We start from the raw sequence: 21,093 nt of genomic DNA, 5'->3' as shown, positions 1-21,093 counted from the left end.
AAGCGCAAAGGACAACCGTCACAGTAACGAAAATGGCACACGGACACGGACCACAACGTACGTGAAAGACATGCACATGTTGTCATTAGCCTTGATTCTATGATTATGGGATACTAACTGCTTCGAATAGCACTCAAGCATGAACCAGCTTTCGACCTCTTCTACCGTACGTATCCAGTCCCCTTTCCTCTCCCTCAACTTCATCACCATGGGCCTCCTCTAACACTCGTGAAAAACTCACAAAACAGGTTATAGACAGACGCAGTCAGACAGATTCCGTGTCACTCCTAAGAACTTGGCTCCTATCCTTGTGCTAATGATTGGTATCCCTAGCGCATTGACGTGGGTTGCCTACAACTCGCAGGTGAGTTGTCAGAAACCACCCATGTGAGGTGGTTTATCAGCGTGTCTCTTGTGTGCTTCTTACTAACTATTCGCTTCCTTTAGGGTAAATGGTTTAGATTCGAAAAGAGAAGAACCACTCCGGCTTTTGAAAGAGAATACAAACCATGAGTGAATTTCTCTTTGTTATTTATTTTGTTGACCAACTCCCTTATTTATTCACATACAAACGTCTTATTTATTCTCTCTGAATCGAAAACAGGTTACTTCTACATGCTGAGGGTGTAAAACTTGTAACTTATAACCATAATTATTCCAAACCAACTTTTGTTCTTTCCCTCAAAGGAAAAAAGAACTTGTTAAAACCAACGCATATGAAGACTGTGTTTAATTCCATATCAACTGTATTGTATTCTTACTCTTGTCATTTTTTTTTGTTCTTTTCGACTCGTTTTATCTTGAACTTGTGAAGCAGATCAAGCATGTAAGTTCAAATCCCTTCCAATGAAGAACTCGTGGTCCTCATCCATCTTAAACTGTGTAACTTCATCTTCACTACTTCTAAGCGTAAGTACCGGTCTGTTGGCAGCGCTTCCAGAGTTTCTGGAACCACGTCTCTGCCTCTCCTGTGGTGTCAATAGGTCTGAAAGACTAGAAGGGACAAAATCCTCTTCAAACATATCACCGCCATCAGAGCTGTTTCTATCGTCGTACTCCTCGTCATCTGCAATGGCAGACTCGTGCTGTGCAAGGAACGAATGGAAAGACGTTGAGGTTCCATATTGGTTCACATAGCCGCCAGTTCCAGGTCCCGAATATGACATGGATCTGTATGGAGGGTTCACTGGGAGCGAGCCATTGGTAGCAACCTGTGTAGTAATACTATGGCTCCATATCGATCCCGTACCAAAGGACGGATTCGTTACGAGCGTGTTCTCTGAAGCAGTAGATAGCGCACGTAATGAGTACGACAACTCCTGCTGTGGGAACCCAGATGCTGCAACATTCTTATCCGATGAGAAAGAGCCCGTAGTAGAATGTGATCCAAAAGTAGGTAAAGGTGACGTCTTTATCATGGAGGAATACGCAGCGTTAGAAGCGGTTGGTGGTGTTAGACCGCTGGAGGGGTTTGCACCTTGGCTGTTGGCATAACCGTTAACGTTACGGTTTCTTCCAGTGGACACCGCCTGTGTGTGGCGACGTGTACCACTCCCACTGCCCTGTCCGTTGACTTGGGAGCCATTGGCGTTGGAAACGTTGTGGTTTTGATAAACCTGTGCCAAAGATTTGGGGTTAACACGTCTCCCATCGGGGAGAATATGAGCCAAGGCACACTTCACACCAAACTTACAATTACCCTTTTGGAAGTACTTGCACGGTGCGCTATCAGCAGATGAATCCAGCTGGTGAGAAAAGGGACAGGAATCACCAGCCTGACATGCTCCCTGTTTGAAGAACTTACACGGAACATGCGCAAGATCTTATTCTTCGTTAGTGACTCACAACCACCGCAAACCCCTAGCACGGGCAAGATACTCACTCTTAGAAGGCGGACTCCTGGATAAGTCACCCCCATGATGTGTTTTGTTAAACGACCGTGATTTGTTAGTCATTATCTCTCTACCCTCCTTCTAAATACAGAAAACCGGGATGTCTGTCTCTCTCTCTCTCCTTATCTTTCAATCTGGGCTGTCTTTGCTTTCTCTTCCGTTATCCTCTTGAGCTATGGCAATATGTGTACACACTTGGGCAACGCACGTGACTTCTCCTTATGACTGAATCTAATATTCTTTACACTTGTTCTAGAGTGCACTGTTGGTTGTGTTGTTTTCTAACTAGGAAAGCACCGTATTTGAAGTTAACGTGGGATTTGAGAGATAATGAAAACCCACACACGCACAGTTAAAACCCACACACAGACACATACACACAAAAATTACACACAAATCACGCACACAAATTACGCACCAAGCCCGCAGAAAAACAGGAAATTTGTGCTTTAAACTGATAACCACAAGGGGGTTAAAATGTGGAATTTTAATGCGAAATCGCACACACGCACGCATACGAAGACAGAAGGAAAAAACGACAAAACAGCGGACCCTCTTACTCCCCCAATTCACAGTTTGTGTTTTTGTGGTTCTAAGTGTGGTTTTTGTGGTTTTGCGGAATTTAACCACTGGTTGGCACACGTTCGCATATCCTCCATTCTGTTGCATTGTTATTGCGTGTGTTATCTAAGGAGCCCTACACTGCTACATCAGCTGGGTTCGTTACGGAACTACGCCCGAATATGTGGTCTGTGCTGCCCTGCTGTAGATGCCAGGCCATCTTAGCGCTGCTGTTTGAATGTAGCAGAGAAGCACCACTACAATGTCGCAAGCTCATAACATTTAGTATTACACGTCACTTGTTTGTCTTTACATGCCACGGAACGCGTTCTTGGAAGCCCTTCTACGGCCTTCAAATCTCTGCTTGGTTCTTCCGTGAGCCTGCTGGTCCTCCTCGTCGTCCTCCTCGTCGCTCTGTACGAACTTCACCTTCTTCGACGACTTGCTCTCCTTCTTTGGAACAAATGTCAGCTCCATCTCACCACGAGCATGTTTGCGTAGAACCTCGCCTTTCTTCTTTTCGGATTCAACAGCCTTCTCCTGGTTGAGACGTCTCAGCTGCTTGTCGAATGAGATTTGACTCTTGTTCACACTGCTGGAAGCCTCGTTGGAGTAGGACTTCATCTCGTTTAAGAAATCAGTGGCCTTGGACTTGGCCTCTTCACGTCTCTTGATGGCATCCAACTGCTTCTGGACCTTAGCCCTTTGCAATCTGTCCATCTCCTCAGGTTCGTCGTCTGCCTCATCTGCATCGCTCTCTTCGCTTTCACTTTCGCTGTCATCCTCACTCTCGGATTCGGATCCGTCTCTTCTGTTCAATCTTTCTTCGTCTGACTCCTCAGCTGCAGTCAAGGCCCTAGAACGCTTGGAGGATACGTCATTTTCGTTACTCACAGGGTTCAATTGCTTATAATCATGAGATTCAACATCAATTTGGAACTCTGGGTTCTCGAACATCTCCTTGAAACGGTCATCGTTAACAACACTCTCTGCAACGGCAGAACCAGCTTTCTTGCCAATCTTTTCAGCCAAATCTTTGTTGACTTTAACCTTGGTGTTTGTAAGCGCACCAGTGGTTCTGATTCTAGATTCTCTCTCCTTTTCGATTCTTTTCTTGATCTCTCTTTCTCTTTGATCCCTGTATGAGTTTGGATTGGCAATCAAGTTCACCTTGTCATAGAGCTCTGTGGATATGAAGAAACCATGCATATACGATCTCAGCACCTTTGTTCCAATCAGATGCGAGATGTTTAACTTCTTCACATCTTCCCTGGTGATAAATCTGAAGTTTGAGTAAACAGATTCCGACGGTTTCTCCTCCAGCTCTTCTGTGATATTGTCCAAGAAAGAAGCCCATTTTGGTGCAGGCCCCAAGTTAGGAATGTAATAAGTATGCATTTGAATTCCTTCATTGGCCATGAAGAACATACCAGAGTTTGGTATCCACTCCAAATCGTTTATATCAACACTCGGCTCCATGGAGGCGAATAGCGACCCGGACGCATCGTAGATCTTTGCGATTCTCTTATCTGTGACTGCTAATTTGTCATCGTCCAAGTAGATCAACTTCTTAATCGGATTACCATATCCGTGGTCTTTGGTGAAAGTTGGCTGTGAAGATCTCAAATCGTAGGTATACGAGTAACCGTGAGAAGTACCACAGGCAAAGTTGATACCATCGTTTTTGAAAGCCAGTGCAGTGGCCTCAAACGGCACCTCACTGTATCCAACGTTAGGTAACGTGAGCTTTGCAGCTCTTGATTTTGCCCTTGAATCCCAGAACTCCACAGTGCCATCCTCTAACGCCACAGAGACAAGTCCATTGATAGTATTCACACAAACATCGTTGGCTCCACGATCAGACTCCAAGACAAAAGGTTGCAAGAACCGTCCTTGGTCCAGATTCAATCTGTAAACCTCATTGCCACTGGCTGCTGTGTACAAATCACAGTTCACGGCGTTGTACGCTAAACTTCTTCCGAACTTGGGGATTCTCGCCTTATAATGGATACCACCTTTGTTTTGGAACTCTATGCTTCGATCGTTTTGCAAATGGACTGACTTGGTCCAATCATTAGAAAGGATGGTGAAATCGACATTCTCGGCATCAGTGTGTCTTTCAAACTTGAGCGCCATGTTGGCAAAGTCATAGACGTGGATCTGCGGTTTATACGTACCAGTGGCCATCGCAAACTGGCCATCTGGGGTTACTCTGATCTTATTTGAAGCTTCACTGAATTCGAAATCTTGTATCAGTTCAATTCTCGTCTGATAGTCAATATCGTTCTTCAGCTGTTTCTTTCTCTTCTTGGCCATCCAGTCAGGGAGAGAGCGTGAAACGCTCGCACCAGACACCTGGTAAACGGATACATCTCCTGAATATGTTGATTTCAACACCATCTCGAAGTCTAAAGCTCGTTAACTGTACACAACCGACTTGTACTGAAGTGAGTGCTTATGTCTTGCGAAATTTTTCCCGCGGCCTAAAATTTTTTGAGATGCGATGAGCTGAGCTCTCCCGCAGAAAAATTAAGCAAAGCTGAACAGCTAAAAAGAAGCCAAAGGGAACAGAAAACGGTGGCAATGACACAGCTAACGGAACAAATTGTCAGTTAAAGTGGCCTTATATAAACGCACGGTGAAGCTTTACCAGTGTATCCTAGCTCAGTGTGCAAATCATTGAGTATCCAATAATCTTGACCGGTGAGCGTGCAGCAAAAAATAATGAACCGAACGGGGTTCGAACCCGCGACCTTCGCCGTGTAAAGGCGACGTCGTAACCACTAGACCATCAGTCCACTAAAACAGCAAAAACTAGCAACTCATATTACTGATTATGTCTCTGAGTGTGGGTGCCACAACATAGCTTCTAGCATCCACTGATTGTATATAACACCATATTGGTCCATAATAACACCAGTTGAGAGCCATTTCCACTCTGAAACAACCCCATTGATATCATGCAAACGCCCTGGAGTACTGTCATTGTCGGTTGAACAGCACAAAGGTCGTATACTCCCTAACGCCGACTTGTGCACTTACAACATTCACCAAGTTTGCACACGAACAAGTACAACACGAACAACACCAGGATCTCGTCGATAGCGTCTGTTCAGATTGATAAAGTCCGTTATCAAACTCGGTAATACATGGGTAAGTTCGTTTTATAGCCCATATTGTTTCGCTTGTGGTTAAACGTTGACATTTTGTTGGCGCTGGAGACGATGATGATGATGTTGATGGTTGACCACAGCGTAAACAAAGAGGCCATCATAACCTCAGCATGAGAGAACACTAACCAAGCTCAAAGCAACCTGGCAGGGACCACAGGCTCAGTCACACGGTGACTTTCCCTCTTTGAGTGATCAACAACAACAACCGCAGCAGCAGCGCACGCATACGCCCTTACAGAATGCCGTTCCTCTTAATCAACTCCCACCAGGGTTAACGCCAACTATGGGTAAAGAACAGGATCAGCCATCGCTGAATACTACGAAGCCGGAGTCTGAGCAGACAGATATGGATAGATATGGACTTAACGGCTTGCTTTCGCTTGTACGTGGCGAGCAGAGCGATCAAAATACCGTGGCACTGGGAACGGATTTGAACTTTCTTGGGTTGGATCTCAGCAGCAGAACCGATGGGGTTAAATTGAGTAAAACATTTGCATCACCGTGGATAGAAACGTCCCGAAGTGAAGTGGAGCCCCAGTTCAAGACGCCTGAGGAATTTCATATATCGGATGTCTCAAAGCTCGAGGAGAAGTTGACGTTGTTCACGGACGAGACCCTATTCTACATCTTTTATACAAGACCAAGGGACGTGTTACAAGAGTTAAGTGCAAGGGAATTGATGAATAGAAATTGGAGATTCCACAAGGGCCTGTCTCTATGGTTGACCAAGGATCAGAGTGTGGAGCCTATCCAACAGGATGCTCAGAGTGAAAGAGGTGTGTATATCTTTTTCGATCCTCACAATTGGGAGAGGGTCAAGAAAGAGTTCATCTTACAATACGCATCCATAGTGGCATGAAATATATGTATATTGACGTAAACACTGTGTATTACTCCTAAAAGGCATTAGAAAGCTGAGAGAAGGGTTAAATTTTTCATATACAATATGTACAAGGTTTATATTCAGAGAAGGCCTATGTAAGGTTCAATCAAGTTCATTTCATTGTTGAATGGCATGGTAACGCTTACCTCTAACTGCAAAGATCTTTTGGTTGAATCTGTAAACCTCTTGAGGATCCAAATCGTTCAATTCCCACTTAGTTGAGGAGAACAAGTTGTCTGTTCTGTCCATGAGAACATCCAAATCCTTGCCAAAGTTCTCCATAAGCCAATTCCAATCGTTTTGAGAATCTTGCTCGTGATAACCGGTGATGAAGACTGGACATTTGGATTCCAACAAACCTGGCATAGTCTTTTTCCAAAGTTCCTTAACGTCTGGATAAGACAAACCTGGATGGAAGAGGAAGAAACAGTCCAAGTAAGGATCGTAAGGGAAGAAATCTTGGGCCTCGTGGAACACGTGGAAGTAATCGGTGTGGTACACCATAGATAAGTAAGGGTCGACACGTTTAACCACTGGCCTAGAGCTTGACACATAGGTTCCCTTTTCACGGTCGTAGAACGCCTCTGGCCCGATGAAATGCAACTCGAATTCAATCTCTGGGAACAGGAACTGGAACTGTTTCCAAACGTGACCTGGCAATTGACCTTCCGCTCTTGCACCGATGATGAACATTCTGAGAGGACGGTCTTTGAACGTGGCTGCTCTTTGGAATGGATACAGGGAATATCTCAACGCCGCAAGCGATTTGAGACCTTCAAGAGTGATGGGGCCCTTAGGGGACAACAGATACGGTGAGAACTGATGGAGCAGTGCGCCCATTGTTATAGGATAAGACAGCATCTTTGTCACTGCGGCGAGCTGGAACTCGGTGTCCATCGAATAGTACTGACGTGTATAGAAGTACAAGTCCCATGTTGACAAGTTCACCTGGGCGTCCGACTCCTGTTGCTGAGGGAAATCGAACTCTGGGAACGGTCTGCCAGATCTCAGGTCATGTTCGTAGATGTTGACTTTCTTCAAAATCTCCCATTTCTTCGTCTCGTGGTACTCCTTGTCCTGTTCCCATGCCTCACGAGAGTGATGCGTTGGGATTCCACTCAAGGGACAGGTGTAGTTGATCTCCTTCCCGGTCACTGGGCACTTGGCCAGAGCTCTAATGGTTGCCGCCCTCTGTCTCAGGTCAGGAGAAGGTGATGAGTCCCACGGATGGAACCTGTTCTCCGGCGTTGGGTCGTCATCTGAAGGTGGCAGGTCCATACCTAGCGCATTACGAAAGATGTTCAATATCCCTCTCTTCTGCGCAACACCCGCCACTGCGCTGGTGGAGCGCACGCTTCTCGTCACGCTTCTGTGTGCTAGAAACATGCTTCTCTCGTTCTCTCTAAAGCAACCTCTTAAACAGCAAATAGGCCCCTTCCTTCTGAAACAGTGTGGTTCCTCTGGCTTTGCTTCTGGCGGCTTCTGGCGTGGGAAATTTTCAAAGGCCTTCGGGGGGAGAAACACAGAGAAAAAACTTTCAAGGCGATTGCCCGCTGCGATTCCCACCGCGTAGGCAGAAACCACCCACAACCACGGGGCTTCCTGGGGCCAAAGCTGTGGTTTTGTAGTGGAAATGGCTCAATTGACGACGATGTTTCCAACCACACAGGCTTAGAAATCCGTATGCTCCACGCAGAGCTGCTGCCTAATTGGCTGAGCCTGTCCAGCGTGCCATGTCCTCAGGTCCACCACCCGCATTACGTAAGCAGTTACGTAAGCAGTTAGCATGAAATCTCCGCCGCCGCCGCGATCGACAACTTTTTTCCCACCGCACACAAAGTTTTTCGTCCACTTGTCGTCCAACAAACGCAGCTGTTTGACTTTGGCCAGGAGGAGAGCGACAGAACAATGCTTCGCCTGTTTGCTTTGCGTGCGTGTGGGCTGCCATCACTGGCAGCCCAAGGTGGTCTGAGACTCGGAGCCTTGAGGTCGGGCTTTTCCACGCTCCAGCAGGCACCGAGGGCGCTGCTTCGTCCACAGCCCGTTGTGTCGACGCCGGTATCAAGGGCACTGGAACTGAAGGAGCTGATGGGCCAGGTGTCGCAGATGCGTATTGTTCCGCCTTCGATTGCTGAGAGGTTGGAGGAACTACAGGATGCGCCAGAGATGAGGGCGGACTCTGTGTTGAGAAAGAGAAGACTCAAGATGAAGAAGCACAAGCTGAGAAAGAGAAGAAAAGCCCAGAGGGCGCTTAGAAAGAAGCTGAAGAAGGACTGAGGAGTGGCAGCGTGTTCCGCGTGTGTCTCTGTCTCTCTATTACCATGTACATACAACAAATCACAACGAGTACGCCTGTCACAGGGCGTGCGGTTCACTACAGATGGGAATGTAACGAGTCGTGTGTAGCAAGTTATTCGTAACAAGTGTCATGATCAATATTATAGAAGACGGGATATATATATATAATGTACACAGGGTGTGAGGATGCCGCATTCAGAAGAGCAAATGGTTCACCACCCTACGCAAAGCCCACGCCGTGATGAGCAGAAGCAATGCGACGGCGACGTAATAGCCGTAGTTGAACACCTTGTACGTGAGTTTGGAGGTGATCTTCTCCCTGTTGTGGCGTTCCAGCTCTTGCACCACCATGACGTTTCTCTTGTAGATCTCCTTGGACTCGTCAATGATGTCGAGCTTCTCCTGTTCTGTCAATGCATTACGTGTGGCCAATTCATACGCCTTCTTATAGTCCAGTCTCAGCACCTCGTCATCTTCAACTTGGAATTTGAACAAGTTGGTACCGAAGGAGCTCACCTCCTCGGTCGTCTTGCCATCCAGTCTTGGGAAGACTCCGCTGGCTCTTGTCAACGAGGACAGCATGATCTTACCACCTGCAAAGAGAGCAAGGTACATCACATGGCAGTATGCTAGCAGGATGTGTGGCTTCTCCTTGTATGCGTCGTGGATGTGCTGGACAAAATCAATCTGTTCCTGTCTGATAGGATGTTCGAACTTGGAACGGTCGTTGCCGTAGAAGAACATCAAGTCCTGCTCGAGCGCAGCGGTACGCGCTATCTCGGGTCTCCAGATCTGTTTCAAGATCTCGCCAGTCTTGCTGAGCGGCTCCTGGGACAGCTCCTTGTTGATCAACTCCTCCACCGTTCTGAAAACGTGGTAGAACGCCTGGATCCCCTGGCGGTATATACGCGCATCTCTGATCGCAATGGCAAACTTCAGAGTGATGGTTCTGTTTATGCTGTTGTGCTCGCTTCTCGTGTTGAAGTTGATTCTGTTACCGAGAGCACCAATGTCCATGGCCAACGGCAAGATCTCCTGCTGTGGGATCTTGGTCTGCTTGTGAAGGTGAGCCATGGCGGGATCAACAACGAGTTCGAGATTAACCGTGCGGAAGGTTGAGGGATGTGAAGCTGGAAACACGCGTTCAAACTGTGAATCCAAGGCAAGCAAAGGGGAAAACAAAATTCCAGGTTCAAGTGGAAGGAGGTGCACAGCTGGGGGAACAACATTTCCCTCCAACACTGGATCCTCGATGCTTTTATAAAACCTGCAAAGCGGTTCAACAGAACATGAGCGAGACTCCTTCACCGAAAAGTCCCGTCGCGCTTGCTTCACCGAAATGTCCGCAGGTACGGGCAGCATGGCAACGCAGGAGGATTGTGTCACGGAGCACGAGCACAGTGGGGGCCTCTGTGTAGGGGGCCTCTGTGTAGAGAAGGGCCTAGCCTCACGACTGTTTCAAGAGGTATGGCGAGCCAGGATGACGTTAGCCGCTCTGATTGTTTGGTGATTGCCTACCCACCAATGCTTACAGTTTAGTGTACAACGCTGTGCTACAGTGCCAACAGCTGCTCTTTCTTTTGCCATCTATACGCATATAACTATACACACGTCCCTCAGTGCAGTCGTTCAGCAACCAAGTGCAAGACCTGGACAGGGTCGGAGGGCGCGCCGATATCCTTCGACACCACCGGCCACACGTCACCATGGCGTGGTTCAGCCTGGAGGCATCTCCTCTCGAGAGACTCGATGGAGGCGCCACTGGTGGTCGTGGTCGTGGTCGTGGTCGTGGTCGTGGTCGTGGTCCTCGTGGTCGTGGTCGTGGTCGTGGTCTTGGTCGCCGCGACACCTTGCGCAAGGGAGATCTTCAGGGTCTTGTAAAGCCACCCGTACGCGTCGCCGAAGTCCGTGTCGGTCTCAACGCTTCGCTCAAACCACCTCTGGGCCTTATCCAGCTTGCCCTCTCTGTAGAAGTTGGCCCCGATAACTAGCAGGATGCGCACATGGTTCGAAGTGGCCTGCAATGCGTCTTGGTATGCGGCTTTCCTCTGCGTTCTCTTGGTGAAGTGCTCCAGCTTGAATTTCCACAGGAGCGATGACTCCGAATACTCCCTTAAAGCCCTTGACAGCATGCTGCCCACCTGACTCCTATCCCCGTTCAGCGTCTCAAAGTCCAGCTTGGCAAGCCAGAGCAAATCACCCGGGCACTTGGCAAGGCCGATATCTAAGCTCGAGCGTGCTCTCGTGGTGTTTGACAGTTTGAGGTCAATGTCACTGAGATGGATCCACAGCTCTGGCCGTGTGGGAACGGTTCTGGTGGCGAGCGACAGGACTTGTCTGGCGCCTTCTAAATCGTGCCTGGACTCCAAGATTTGGGCCTTTTGTAGATACATCTTCCAGCTGTCACTGTACTGCTGTAGTCCCTGGTTCAGGACCGTGAGGGCCCTGTCGTTTAGCCCACGCTGTCTCAAGACGTGTACGAACTTGAACCACAGTCGCTCGCTTGGTGCAGAGGTCTTTGACCTCTCAAAGGTGTCGTCCAAGGCGAAGAAGCTGTGTGACACGGCCTGTAACTTCATCAAAGCACACCAAACGTCAACGTTATGAGGGATGGATTGAATAGCCCTGTGTAGAACGGATTGGGCCTTGTCAATATCACCATTTTTCCACACTTCCTTTGAGTACATCAGCCAGAACAACGCAGTCTTGGGCATCAACTCCAGAGCACGTTCGAATGCGTTGTACAGGTCATCCATGCTGAAATGCTCCTTGTAGATTTCGATGAGTTTACGCCAGATGGATGTCTTCTTGGGGAAGCGGATGACTGTCTCGTCTAAAATGGCCTTTACAACATGGGCATGCTTGGAGTACTTCTCCGTATCGCTGACCCAAAGTGAATAGTCAGCATCTTCGGCATTCAGCAGCTCCTTAACAATCAGCGCTGCAATGTGTGTCAACGCTCCGTCTTCAAATTCAACAGCCTTGGAATACCACTCATCTCTGGTAAGCGAACACTCCTTGAATGCCTTTTTGATCAGCTTTTCAACCTTGGAAACTTCGCCATGTTCAAACTCCAGTCTGATTGCCTTGAGCCATACCTCCACGTTGTCATTACCCAGTGCCTTTCTAGCTTTGTTGAGCGTGCTGCGTGCATCCTTATAACTCTGTGCATCGATGAGTTCAAGCCAGAGCGATTCAGATTTTGGTACGAACTCCAAGGCCTTTGTCAGTATCTTGACGCTTTCATCGCCAGAGTCTTCTAATGAGACAAGTCTGGACCATAGCTCCTCGCATGTTGGGATTGCCTCTATGGCCTTTCTCAGAACCCTGCGTTTGTTAAAATCATCCTGCTCCAATTCAGCTGCTTTTAACCATAACTTGACGGACTTCGGGTTGAATCTGACACCTTCAGTAATAATGATCTTACAGTATTTGAGGTCTGTTCTATGGATACGAACGCTCTCGAGCCAAATGTCTTCATCTCTTGGACAATTCGCACAACCTTGTTCAATCAACTTCTTCGCCTGTTCAAAATTCTTGTTGAATTCTTCCAAGCGTGCTCTGGCGATCCAACCTGTGCTCTTCGAAGGGTCGGCCTTGGTGTAGGAACTCAAAATGGACTTAATGTGTTTCATCTCTTCTTCATTCCCGGTTTCCAACGCTGATACTTCTTGCAAGTAACCTTCCTGGTCGATAACGTTGTCCTCTAGTTCGAAGTTGGCATCAATCTTAGAGCCCAATAGCTTTTGACGCTCAGATGTAAGCTTACTTATATCAACTCCCTCACCAAGCCCGCCAATCAATGAGTCTGGCGCAGCAAATTGGAGCCTTTCCCTGTTCGCCTCGTCTCTCAACCTCTTATTTCTCTTAGTCAAATCTCCAACTTCTGGGAGGTTGGCCCATTGCTCATCGCTAACAGTACTCAGCTCCTTCTTGAGATCGACAAACTGCTTAGAAATCTTTGCAAGGTTACCTCTCTCGCCGGCAATGTCATCAGCATCGTCTAATCGTACTCGTTTCTTATGTCTCAACCTCAGTCTTTCTTCCACAGCTTTGTAGATTTCGTCTGCCTCCTCATCCTCCTTATCCATTTGATCCTCAATGAGCATACCGTTCTCATCAACATCGGCGTATCGGCCATCATGGTCTTCTTCGTCGTCGCCGTCACCACGGCGATGTTGCGGTGCTAGTCTTCCAGTTCCAACATCAGCCCTAGTGGAAAACCCAGATGCACCACGGCCGATACCTGGTATATATCCCGGTGGCGGGTCCTTGTCTAAGAATGAAGGTCTTCTAATCATCGTTCACGTATCCAACAACAACCTCCCCAAATGAGCGTAGCTATCGCATCACTCGTTAAAAGTTTTGATAGTACTGGTAGCTTTGGTACGCGCAACAGTAGGCTCCCAAGACCTCTCGGGCTTTTTGTCATGATGCCGATTCACCATGCTCTACACTGCCTGGTAATTACTCAAAAGCCGATGTTTATGGTGTATTATATATGTTAATTTCCGTTCTTGAAAGCCCTCCTCATTAGTCCTCGTCGTCTGTATCCACAGGTTTTGGAGTTCCCTTTGGACTACTCAACCATTCGATGTGTCTCAGTCTTCTTCTCTCCTCCTGGGCCTTCTTCTCGTTTCTAGTCATTTTTTTCTTTCTGATACGAACTTTGATGTTTGCTGGTGAGTCGTCATCCTCTTTAGTCTTTGGAATTGGAGCTGGCGAAGGAGAGCCCTCCTTGGCACCACCGTCTTCGAACGAGGCATTGTCAACAGCAGCGTGTCCCTTGGACACCATGGTACCGTTCTCCACAATCCATTGTTCAGGACACAAGGCTCCGACGAATTCACTGTTGTGGGAAATCATGACAACACCACCACTCCAATCACGGATAGCAACAGCCAAACCACCAAGAGAATCACGATCCAAATAATTGGTAGGCTCGTCAAGCACAAGCAAATGCGGATTGTTCCACATTGCACCAGCAATGACAACCTTAACCAACTGACCACCAGAAAGGGATCCCATTGGTGTGTGGTCGGCAATGTCACCATCCAGACCGACATCTTCGAAATGCTTACGAATCACAGATGGTGTCAATTCTCTGTAACCCAAACCTTCTCTAGAGGCCTCATGGTCATCAAACTTCTGAACCAACTTGTCGAACCCATGCTCGATAAGGATTTCACGAGAGACCCAAGAGTTGTACTTTGGTAACCACCATTTCCATTTGATCTCATATTGGAAGGATTTTTTCAACTTCTGTCTACCAACAATGGCCTCAATTTGTCTTGGACCTCTTCCATCATCAATGGTGATTTCCTTCTCCATCTGTGCCTTCTCCTCGTCAGAAATCTTTCTGGATTCTTTCAACAACACCTCACGATCGTCACCAAATCTATATCTCCATTGCAAATATTGGTTGGCAGTCTTCTCCTTGTGCAATTCAACGTGTTGCAAAGCGTGTTGTGCAATGTAACCAATACGCAAGTTAGGATGCTTCTCAACTCTACCCTCTTGTGGAACAAGTTCACCGGTCAACAGTTTGATCAAAGTAGATTTACCAGCACCATTTGGACCAAGAACAGCAACTCTAGAACTCAAGGAAAGAGAACAAGACACATTTGCTAAGGAAGGCTTCGAGGCACCTGGATATGTGAAGGTCACATTGGACATTCTAGCAACAGATCTGGTATTGGACTTGACACCAGTCAAGATACCTGGTGGTGGGAAGGCCATCTTCACGTTAGAATCGGTTAATGTGTAGTAAGACTTACCCTCTGGCTTAACCTTAACGAATTCAGAAAGGTTACCCTTGTAGTAAATGAGCTTCTTGTTCTCGTAATGAATAATGTCGGTACAGACTGTATCCAAGAATCCAGAGTCGTGCGAAACGATAAGAGAAGTGATATCGGTGTGGGTGACTAAGTAGTCTTCAAGCCACTTAACATTGGCAACATCCAAGTGGTTAGTAGGCTCATCAAGCAAAAGAACATCGGCTTTCATCAACATAGCTCTGGCAAGTTCCAGCTTCATCTTCCAACCACCAGAAAGAGAGCCCACGTGTTGTTCTCTTCTCTCCTGGTTGAAACCAACTTCTTCCAAAGCATTTGCAATGTCTTCTTTAGAAACATGAGCCAGCTCTGGATCGGATCCAATGAATGTGACCAGATCCATATCAGCTTCAGAACCTTGAATCTTGTGTTCAACAAAACAAGTCTTAACCTCTGACTGGTCTGGGAATCCTTCCAACTGACCATTGGCAATGGCTCTCATCAATGTCGACTTACCAGCACCATTACGTCCACATAGACCGTATCTATGTCCTTTCACAAGTCTCAGGTTGGTCTTGTTAAGCAACATACGAGAACCATAAGCCAAGGAAAAGTCAGAGTTGACAATGACAATGTCATCACTGTCTTCTTCATCAACGGCATCAGGAGTGAACAAGTGTCTGAGCTTGTTGATGATATCGTGAGTCACGGTCTTGGCCTCTTCTTCCCCAGAGTAGAATTGTGGCAAGGCCATCTCCAGGTATTCAGTCAATCTTTTCCAATCATTAACGTTGGCGTCAGCAATAAGGACCTTAACCAAGTAGTTAAACAGGACGTCATCATTGATCTTAGATTTTTCCAAGAACTCTTCACCCTTTTCTAAGGACAATCTACCTGCAAACTTACCATCATCAACAGAGTCATCAAGCAAGACTTGCAAAGCCTTTTCAGCAAGCTCTCTAACCTCTGGTAGAGCAGCATTCTCAACAACTTTCTTAACACCTGGCAACAAAAGCGGAATGAAACTCTCAATTTCAAACTTGTTGTTGACCAATCTTGTCAAGTTCTCTACGACGATAACAGACTGACGTAATTGTTCTTGAGTAGAACCGGAAAAGTTTAGAGATTTGACCAAGATTGGAACCAATAATGACAACGCTGGTTCTGTGACTTCAGCAACAAAGGTGACAGAGGAAAGTGACTTAATACACTCTGGAACCTTGTTAGGGTCCGCAAGTGTAGCAACAATCATGTCATAACGAGGTTGAAGATCCAAGTTATCCAACACTTTGACGAATGCGGTCATTGTCTTCATACCAGCCTTTGCCAATTCTGGCTTGAAGTCCACCGCCATATCCGTAAGCACTGGGATAGACTCCTTAAACTTGAGTTCCACCAAATCAGCTGGTGATTGCTCGATGATGTTGTCGACGATCTTCAAAGCAGCGATCTTTGACTGCCATTTGGCTGAGGATTTCAAATAATTGAGGATGTGTACAAGTACAACCGCGGTGAGAGCCTCCACTGGGTACGAGCCATAGACAGCATCAACAGCAGCTTGGGCAGCTCTTTTCACGTTATTGTCCTTATCGGCAAAGGCATCGAGTGCGACAGAGAGTAACTCTAGGAAATAGGCCTCCTTTGGAGGCTGGCCCGCAAATTTTCTAGCGATTGAAGAGACAAGAACAAGCGCGCCTTCTCTTACAAAAGCTGGGTTCTTTGGCTTGATCAGTTTGGATGCAACATCATCCACTTTCCACTCGGTGATGGATTGAATACCTTCCTCGGCAATCTTGTCAACGATGCCGTTGACCTCGGCCTTGACATCGGCCAAGGACTTTGCCTCCTTGAGCTTGTTCAGGTTGATGGAGATTGGCGAGATCTGCATCTTTTCGATAGATTGGTTCAAAGATGTCAAGGACGTTGTCGATTGAGATGGAGAGTTGAGCGTCGACGTCTGTGGTGTGGTCATTGCTGAGCTCTGTTCACTGTACGTCTGCTGTAACTGAGACTGCTGTGCCTTCTTTGGAGTTCCTGACTGCTGCGACAAGTAATCGTCGAGACTCATCGCCTTCTTCTGCATCGGCTGATAGGCATTGTTGGCTCTTGGAGCCCTGTTGTAACCGCCGTACTGCTGGCCGCCGTACTGGTTGTTGTATTGCCCATAGTTCTGGTTGTTGTATTGCCCATAGTTCTGGTTGTTGTATTGCCCATAGTTCGGGGTGTTGTACTGTCCAGCGCCTTGCTGGCCGTTTCCATCTGGAACAAACGCATGTGCGTTGTAAGGGTTGAACTTTGGAGGCATTCGAGCTGATTATAAATGGATATTCCTTAGCCCTTGTTGACTCCTTGTAGCGCTCTTTTAGCAAGTGGTTGAACAAAGACACCGTGCTCGAGTAGAAATTTTTTCCCGTCATCACGAAGAATTTTTTTAGCTTTTCTTTTTTTTTTAACTTTGAATCAGCCGCGTGCGATGAGACTGCAAAAAAATAACAACAGAAATTGCCATGGCAACGGACTGGACGGTCCTAGGTGATTCGGCTAAATGTGAATGAGCTTTCAAGTTATTCGGGAAACCTGTTAAATTCGAGCGTCCTGGCTGATATTCCACGATAGTGTCGAGGGTCTGCTGTGGTTGAGCTGAGCTGGGTGATCTGCACGGAACTGCAGGATGCGCATCTCCCTCGGCGTGCAAACAACGGTCGCTGTGGTGAAAAGTGTGATAAGAACGCTACGGGCTATGGAACCACTCCCTTTTGGTGGTTTATATGGTTGTGTGTTAGTTAGTAGTTGGTGTGGGTGTTGCCAATGCATGTTTTATTGTCTTTTGGCCACTTTTACAGTGTAGCTAGAGGATTTCTGGAATTATATTTAAATAATCTGTTCCTATTTAAAATTTATGGTGAAATTTTGATCCACCTTTTTTCAAGCAGTAACAATAATTTAGACATATATTGAAAATGAAGACCCAATAAATGGCTTATAATAGCCATTGCGAACCGTACGATATATGAATATTATGAGCGTTGTGATAGTACACCCATTGCTCATTGTACGGAATAGAATCTATAGAAGGATTCACGCGCAATACATTATAGCTGGCCCTCCGTTAAACAACAGTTCCCTCAAGAAGCCTGTGGTGGTGTCTGGATGTGTCCCAGTGATGGCCTCGGGGAACCACTTCCAGAATAGCAGACTAAGCTGTGTAAACAATGCACGCTGCTCTCTGAGCCATGGACGTCTGTTGTTAGATGTGATGTTACGTTAGAGGTTTGTTGTAGTAGATGGAATGAACATGCACATGTGATCATCTCTCCGAAACGCTGCTCGACTCCTCATTGGCTAGGCTTCCCAATGCGCCCTTCACGTCACCCACAATCTGTCTCAACTCTTCATCAGAAACACCACCGAGTTCCTTCGGGATGAAAACCTCCTTCTCAATCGTGGCGGGTGGTGCACTGATACTGCCCTCGGTGTTTGCAATGTTGGTGGCTGTGGTACCCGTGACTTTTACACGGAGACCATTGTTGTACCTCTCGAACGTGACATTGATAGACCCAGAGGTATCGGTGATTTCTCTTGTGATGGATTCCAAGGCAGAGCCCTCGGGAGCTTTCTGCAAATCATCAGTGGTGGTGCCATCTCTGAACTTGTAGATCCACTTGACAGTCTGGCGGGCGTGTCCGCTGTGGACAATTCCATAGAACTTGGGGGAATAGACACTTATAGCGGCATCAATATAAGTGAAGGCACTAACAATGGTTTTTTGGATGCTCGGATTGTACAACTGGACTTGACCGTCGGACATGATGCTAACGGTGTGAACGAGGGCCTTCCATGAAACTATGGAGGCTGTACCCATCCCAATGAGACCGGCCACGATGAATGCGACGCTGGCAGTGCCGAAAAGAACAGAATAGAGTACCAACGCAGGACTGTTGATGATGAGGAGTGCAGTGAGGTAGATCAACTTGTTGAGACCATATTCGAGCCTTGATCCGCTGTCAGATTGGATTGAAAAAATAGGGTCAACGTTCAGAATTGGTTTGCTTTCAACTGCTACATCAATGGTGTCAGCTTCGTAGCCTATCTTGAAGCTATCACTCGAAGTAGAAGGAAAAACTGGTGTGATGAAGACATCACTTGTGTTGGTAGTATTGGAAACTGATGGCGTATTCTGCGGTAATACTGGCATCGGAAGGTGTTGTTTTGAGTGTGCTAAATGACAACATGCTACCAAGTAAGTGATATGAAATATAAAGAACCTCTCTCTGATTTATAGCCAAGGTGACAAAGAGCTCATCAGATGAATACACCTCTCTCTCATACCATCCGCTTGTAGTAAGAGCTCACGTATATGGTGTCTGGATGTTTCATGACACCATAATGTCTATGCTACACCAACTTGATTTGGCTAACGAACACAATCTTCATTGATTCGTCTTACGTGAGCTTTTTCAACAGTGAGAGCTTTTGTCAGTATGAGAGCTTTTATCATAAGCTGCATTTTCGTTTGGATTCAGGAAACTGGGCCAACCCTCCATACTGTGCTCTTGAATCTCCATAAATGCTGAACTACGAGCTGTGCAGAACACGCTGTCATTACCTTTCAAAATACCACACGACACGTGCCATGACAGTGTGCTTAGGTATTCCTAGTCCAATGCGTAAAGTCTTCCCAGCACCAGCGTTAGAGCCATATTGTAGTTTTGTGTTTGTTGGAATTTGAGGCATCCCCGTGAATGGTTACAAGTCTCAAATTTAAAATCAACAGTTCTAATGATACTGAGACCAGATTGAACTGAAGAATATGAAATGTCGACCCCGAGAGAAACACCTATTGAGCCAAATGATATTGGCCTACAGGATTTTGGAAGTTTCCCCTTGAAATATAATAGCTGGACTGAAAGCAGGTGCCAGAAAACAGTGTTGGAGTTGATTGGTAGGTACCCTGTCCATGTTATAGTTGGAGCTACTGGTTTGATAGGATCCATTTTGCTTGAATATGTTGCACGATCAACTCCATTAGACTCACGTCATATTTTGTTGGTGTGTTCAAGATCTTCAGTTCCTGTCAGACGAAAGAACACCATATACTTTCTCGGGAGTGTTAGTGACTGGCGCCAGTTAATTGGTTGTATACCACACTGCATGTCAGTCACTTGTTTGGTGGGTTCGACAAAGGCACATACGGGAGGTGGTGATGATCCTGAAGTCCTTGTAGAGGAGTATTATACATATCACAATTTGAACGTTCAAATAGCCACTGCAGCAAAGAGAGCCGGAGTGGCGAGCATGATTATAGTCAGTGAATTCCACTACTTCAGAGACCATGACACAATATTATCGAGTTATTTGACCATGATTGAAGATACCATCAGAGAAATCAAAGCTTTGCAGTTCGAACATCTATTCGTGGTTCACGCAAGACAGGATCTCCATGGAGCGAGACCTGATATTGGGGAGGTATATTCCCGTGCTTTGGTTCGTTCCAGTATGAACCCTTATGGAAGAGTTAGAATTCTTGATATTTTCATCAATTTTTTCTCATTTCTGCTGCTTGTTAAACAGAATGGATTGAGTGCTGCCTTGGTGGTTACGCATGTCTTGGTCCAAGTTGTGATGGAGCCGGAGAGACTTCAAATGAAGAGGCCTTTTGAGTGCTACAGCACAAATTTCTCAATAAGAAAAGCACAGATCGACATTATTTGCACGATATTACACCTAGTCCTTGACAGCATCATCAATGGCGATTCTAAGGCAATATATCAGCAAATGACAGGGTTGACGAATTTCAGATTGAGGATTCCATTGACTTACACGGTTGAACGACCCATGAAATGGATAAAGAATATTGTCAAGGGTAAATGTTTCTCACAGACCATTGAACGAAGCGTCATTTACTTGTTTGCATTTGGATTCATGATATGGGCGTACCTTTTGATCTTTTTATTGAAATGGTTTATCTTGTTGCCATCCAACTTTGTGCTCCAATACTTTGAGAAATCACAGAATAATGCAAAAAAATAACACGACTGCCCATACTTCAACATAGATGAACTGGTTCAAACAATATTGGTTAACAACTAAGCATGATCAGCTCTATTTTGTACACTGCGGTGGCTACGGACAGGCACCGTTCCACTAACCACCATTTTCAGAATTTGGACGACTTGAAAGCGGAACCTGCTATTGATTTGGACATTAACCATAGGCATCATTTGGGGGGGGGGGGGGAATGTGCTATGTCATGGGAGTCTTTCCTATTGTATAGTAGAAGTACACTCCAGAGTTCCCCTGGAATAGGGACTTCTTTTGTGACTTTTGAACAGTAGTCACTTGATACTGTCCCCGGTGATTGTGAGATCTGTGATTGTATTACGGGCAACCGCTAGTCCATCTCTTGAACACAACACTGAGAGCACCTGATATATGGGAGACCTTCCTCGGGACGAGTCAGTAGTAATGCCGTCTCCAAGTTGAGGCAATTTGTAGTACTAAATACGATCAAG

The 21,093-nt window shown here is 46.5% G+C and overlaps 11 protein-coding genes and 1 non-coding gene across 12 annotated transcripts; 4 read left to right on the top strand and 8 right to left on the bottom strand.

Annotated features, from left to right (window-relative positions):
- Positions 1 to 4: 4 nt before the first annotated feature.
- On the top strand, positions 5 to 555 carry CYBJADRAFT_168514 (uncharacterized protein). The gene is made up of 4 exons (XM_020215406.1): positions 5 to 57; positions 131 to 166; positions 249 to 364; positions 448 to 555. The coding sequence occupies exons 1-4, from the start codon at positions 33 to 35 to the stop codon at positions 511 to 513; spliced, it is 243 nt and encodes an 80-aa protein (XP_020069633.1). The 5' UTR covers positions 5 to 32; the 3' UTR covers positions 514 to 555.
- Positions 451 to 2,430, bottom strand: LEE1 (Lee1p). Its single transcript, XM_020215405.1, has 2 exons — positions 1,883 to 2,430; positions 451 to 1,822 (listed from the first exon to the last, which is right to left on the bottom strand). Exons 1-2 carry the CDS (start codon positions 1,953 to 1,955, stop codon positions 819 to 821), a joined length of 1,077 nt encoding a protein of 358 aa, XP_020069632.1. The 5' UTR covers positions 1,956 to 2,430; the 3' UTR covers positions 451 to 818.
- A 316-nt stretch (positions 2,431 to 2,746) lies between these two features.
- ENP2 (ribosome biosynthesis protein ENP2) lies at positions 2,747 to 4,902 on the bottom strand. Its single transcript, XM_020215404.1, has one exon. It carries the CDS (start codon positions 4,851 to 4,853, stop codon positions 2,763 to 2,765), a length of 2,091 nt encoding a protein of 696 aa, XP_020069631.1. The 5' UTR covers positions 4,854 to 4,902; the 3' UTR covers positions 2,747 to 2,762.
- Positions 4,903 to 5,178: 276 nt separating this feature from the next.
- Positions 5,179 to 5,251, bottom strand: CYBJADRAFT_t124. Its single transcript has one exon. It is a non-coding gene; the product is annotated as a tRNA-Val (tRNA).
- Positions 5,252 to 5,435: 184 nt separating this feature from the next.
- Positions 5,436 to 6,516, top strand: CDC36 (CCR4-NOT core subunit CDC36). The gene has a single exon (XM_020216753.1). It carries the CDS (start codon positions 5,910 to 5,912, stop codon positions 6,483 to 6,485), a length of 576 nt encoding a protein of 191 aa, XP_020069630.1. The 5' UTR covers positions 5,436 to 5,909; the 3' UTR covers positions 6,486 to 6,516.
- Position 6,517: 1 nt separating this feature from the next.
- Positions 6,518 to 8,380, bottom strand: MSS51 (Mss51p). Its single transcript, XM_020216749.1, has one exon. It carries the CDS (start codon positions 7,893 to 7,895, stop codon positions 6,627 to 6,629), a length of 1,269 nt encoding a protein of 422 aa, XP_020069629.1. The 5' UTR covers positions 7,896 to 8,380; the 3' UTR covers positions 6,518 to 6,626.
- A 1-nt stretch (position 8,381) lies between these two features.
- Positions 8,382 to 8,900, top strand: QRI5 (mitochondrial 37S ribosomal protein mS38). The gene has a single exon (XM_020216747.1). The coding sequence runs from the start codon at positions 8,418 to 8,420 to the stop codon at positions 8,784 to 8,786; it is 369 nt and encodes a 122-aa protein (XP_020069628.1). The 5' UTR covers positions 8,382 to 8,417; the 3' UTR covers positions 8,787 to 8,900.
- A 4-nt stretch (positions 8,901 to 8,904) lies between these two features.
- HMX1 (Hmx1p) lies at positions 8,905 to 10,049 on the bottom strand. The gene has a single exon (XM_020217180.1). The coding sequence runs from the start codon at positions 9,879 to 9,881 to the stop codon at positions 9,003 to 9,005; it is 879 nt and encodes a 292-aa protein (XP_020069627.1). The 5' UTR covers positions 9,882 to 10,049; the 3' UTR covers positions 8,905 to 9,002.
- Positions 10,050 to 10,370: 321 nt separating this feature from the next.
- Positions 10,371 to 13,117, bottom strand: PRP6 (U4/U6-U5 snRNP complex subunit PRP6). The gene has a single exon (XM_020215403.1). It carries the CDS (start codon positions 13,106 to 13,108, stop codon positions 10,424 to 10,426), a length of 2,685 nt encoding a protein of 894 aa, XP_020069626.1. The 5' UTR covers positions 13,109 to 13,117; the 3' UTR covers positions 10,371 to 10,423.
- A 223-nt stretch (positions 13,118 to 13,340) lies between these two features.
- NEW1 (New1p) lies at positions 13,341 to 16,664 on the bottom strand (the record flags this gene model as incomplete). The annotated part of the gene is made up of 1 exon (XM_020212833.1): positions 13,341 to 16,664. One exon carries the CDS (start codon positions 16,662 to 16,664, stop codon positions 13,341 to 13,343), a length of 3,324 nt encoding a protein of 1,107 aa, XP_020069625.1.
- A 1,152-nt stretch (positions 16,665 to 17,816) lies between these two features.
- CYBJADRAFT_168510 (uncharacterized protein) lies at positions 17,817 to 18,906 on the bottom strand. Its single transcript, XM_020215402.1, has one exon. The coding sequence runs from the start codon at positions 18,774 to 18,776 to the stop codon at positions 17,889 to 17,891; it is 888 nt and encodes a 295-aa protein (XP_020069624.1). The 5' UTR covers positions 18,777 to 18,906; the 3' UTR covers positions 17,817 to 17,888.
- Positions 18,907 to 20,106: 1,200 nt separating this feature from the next.
- On the top strand, positions 20,107 to 20,816 carry CYBJADRAFT_168508 (uncharacterized protein). Its single transcript, XM_020215401.1, has one exon. The coding sequence runs from the start codon at positions 20,204 to 20,206 to the stop codon at positions 20,609 to 20,611; it is 408 nt and encodes a 135-aa protein (XP_020069623.1). The 5' UTR covers positions 20,107 to 20,203; the 3' UTR covers positions 20,612 to 20,816.
- The last annotated feature ends 277 nt before the right edge of the window (positions 20,817 to 21,093 follow it).

This window comes from Cyberlindnera jadinii, assembly GCF_001661405.1.
Source record: "Cyberlindnera jadinii NRRL Y-1542 unplaced genomic scaffold CYBJAscaffold_10, whole genome shotgun sequence".
NCBI classification, from domain to species: domain Eukaryota; kingdom Fungi; phylum Ascomycota; class Saccharomycetes; order Phaffomycetales; family Wickerhamomycetaceae; genus Williopsis; species Williopsis jadinii.
This window is presented reverse-complemented; position numbering and strand designations above follow the sequence as displayed.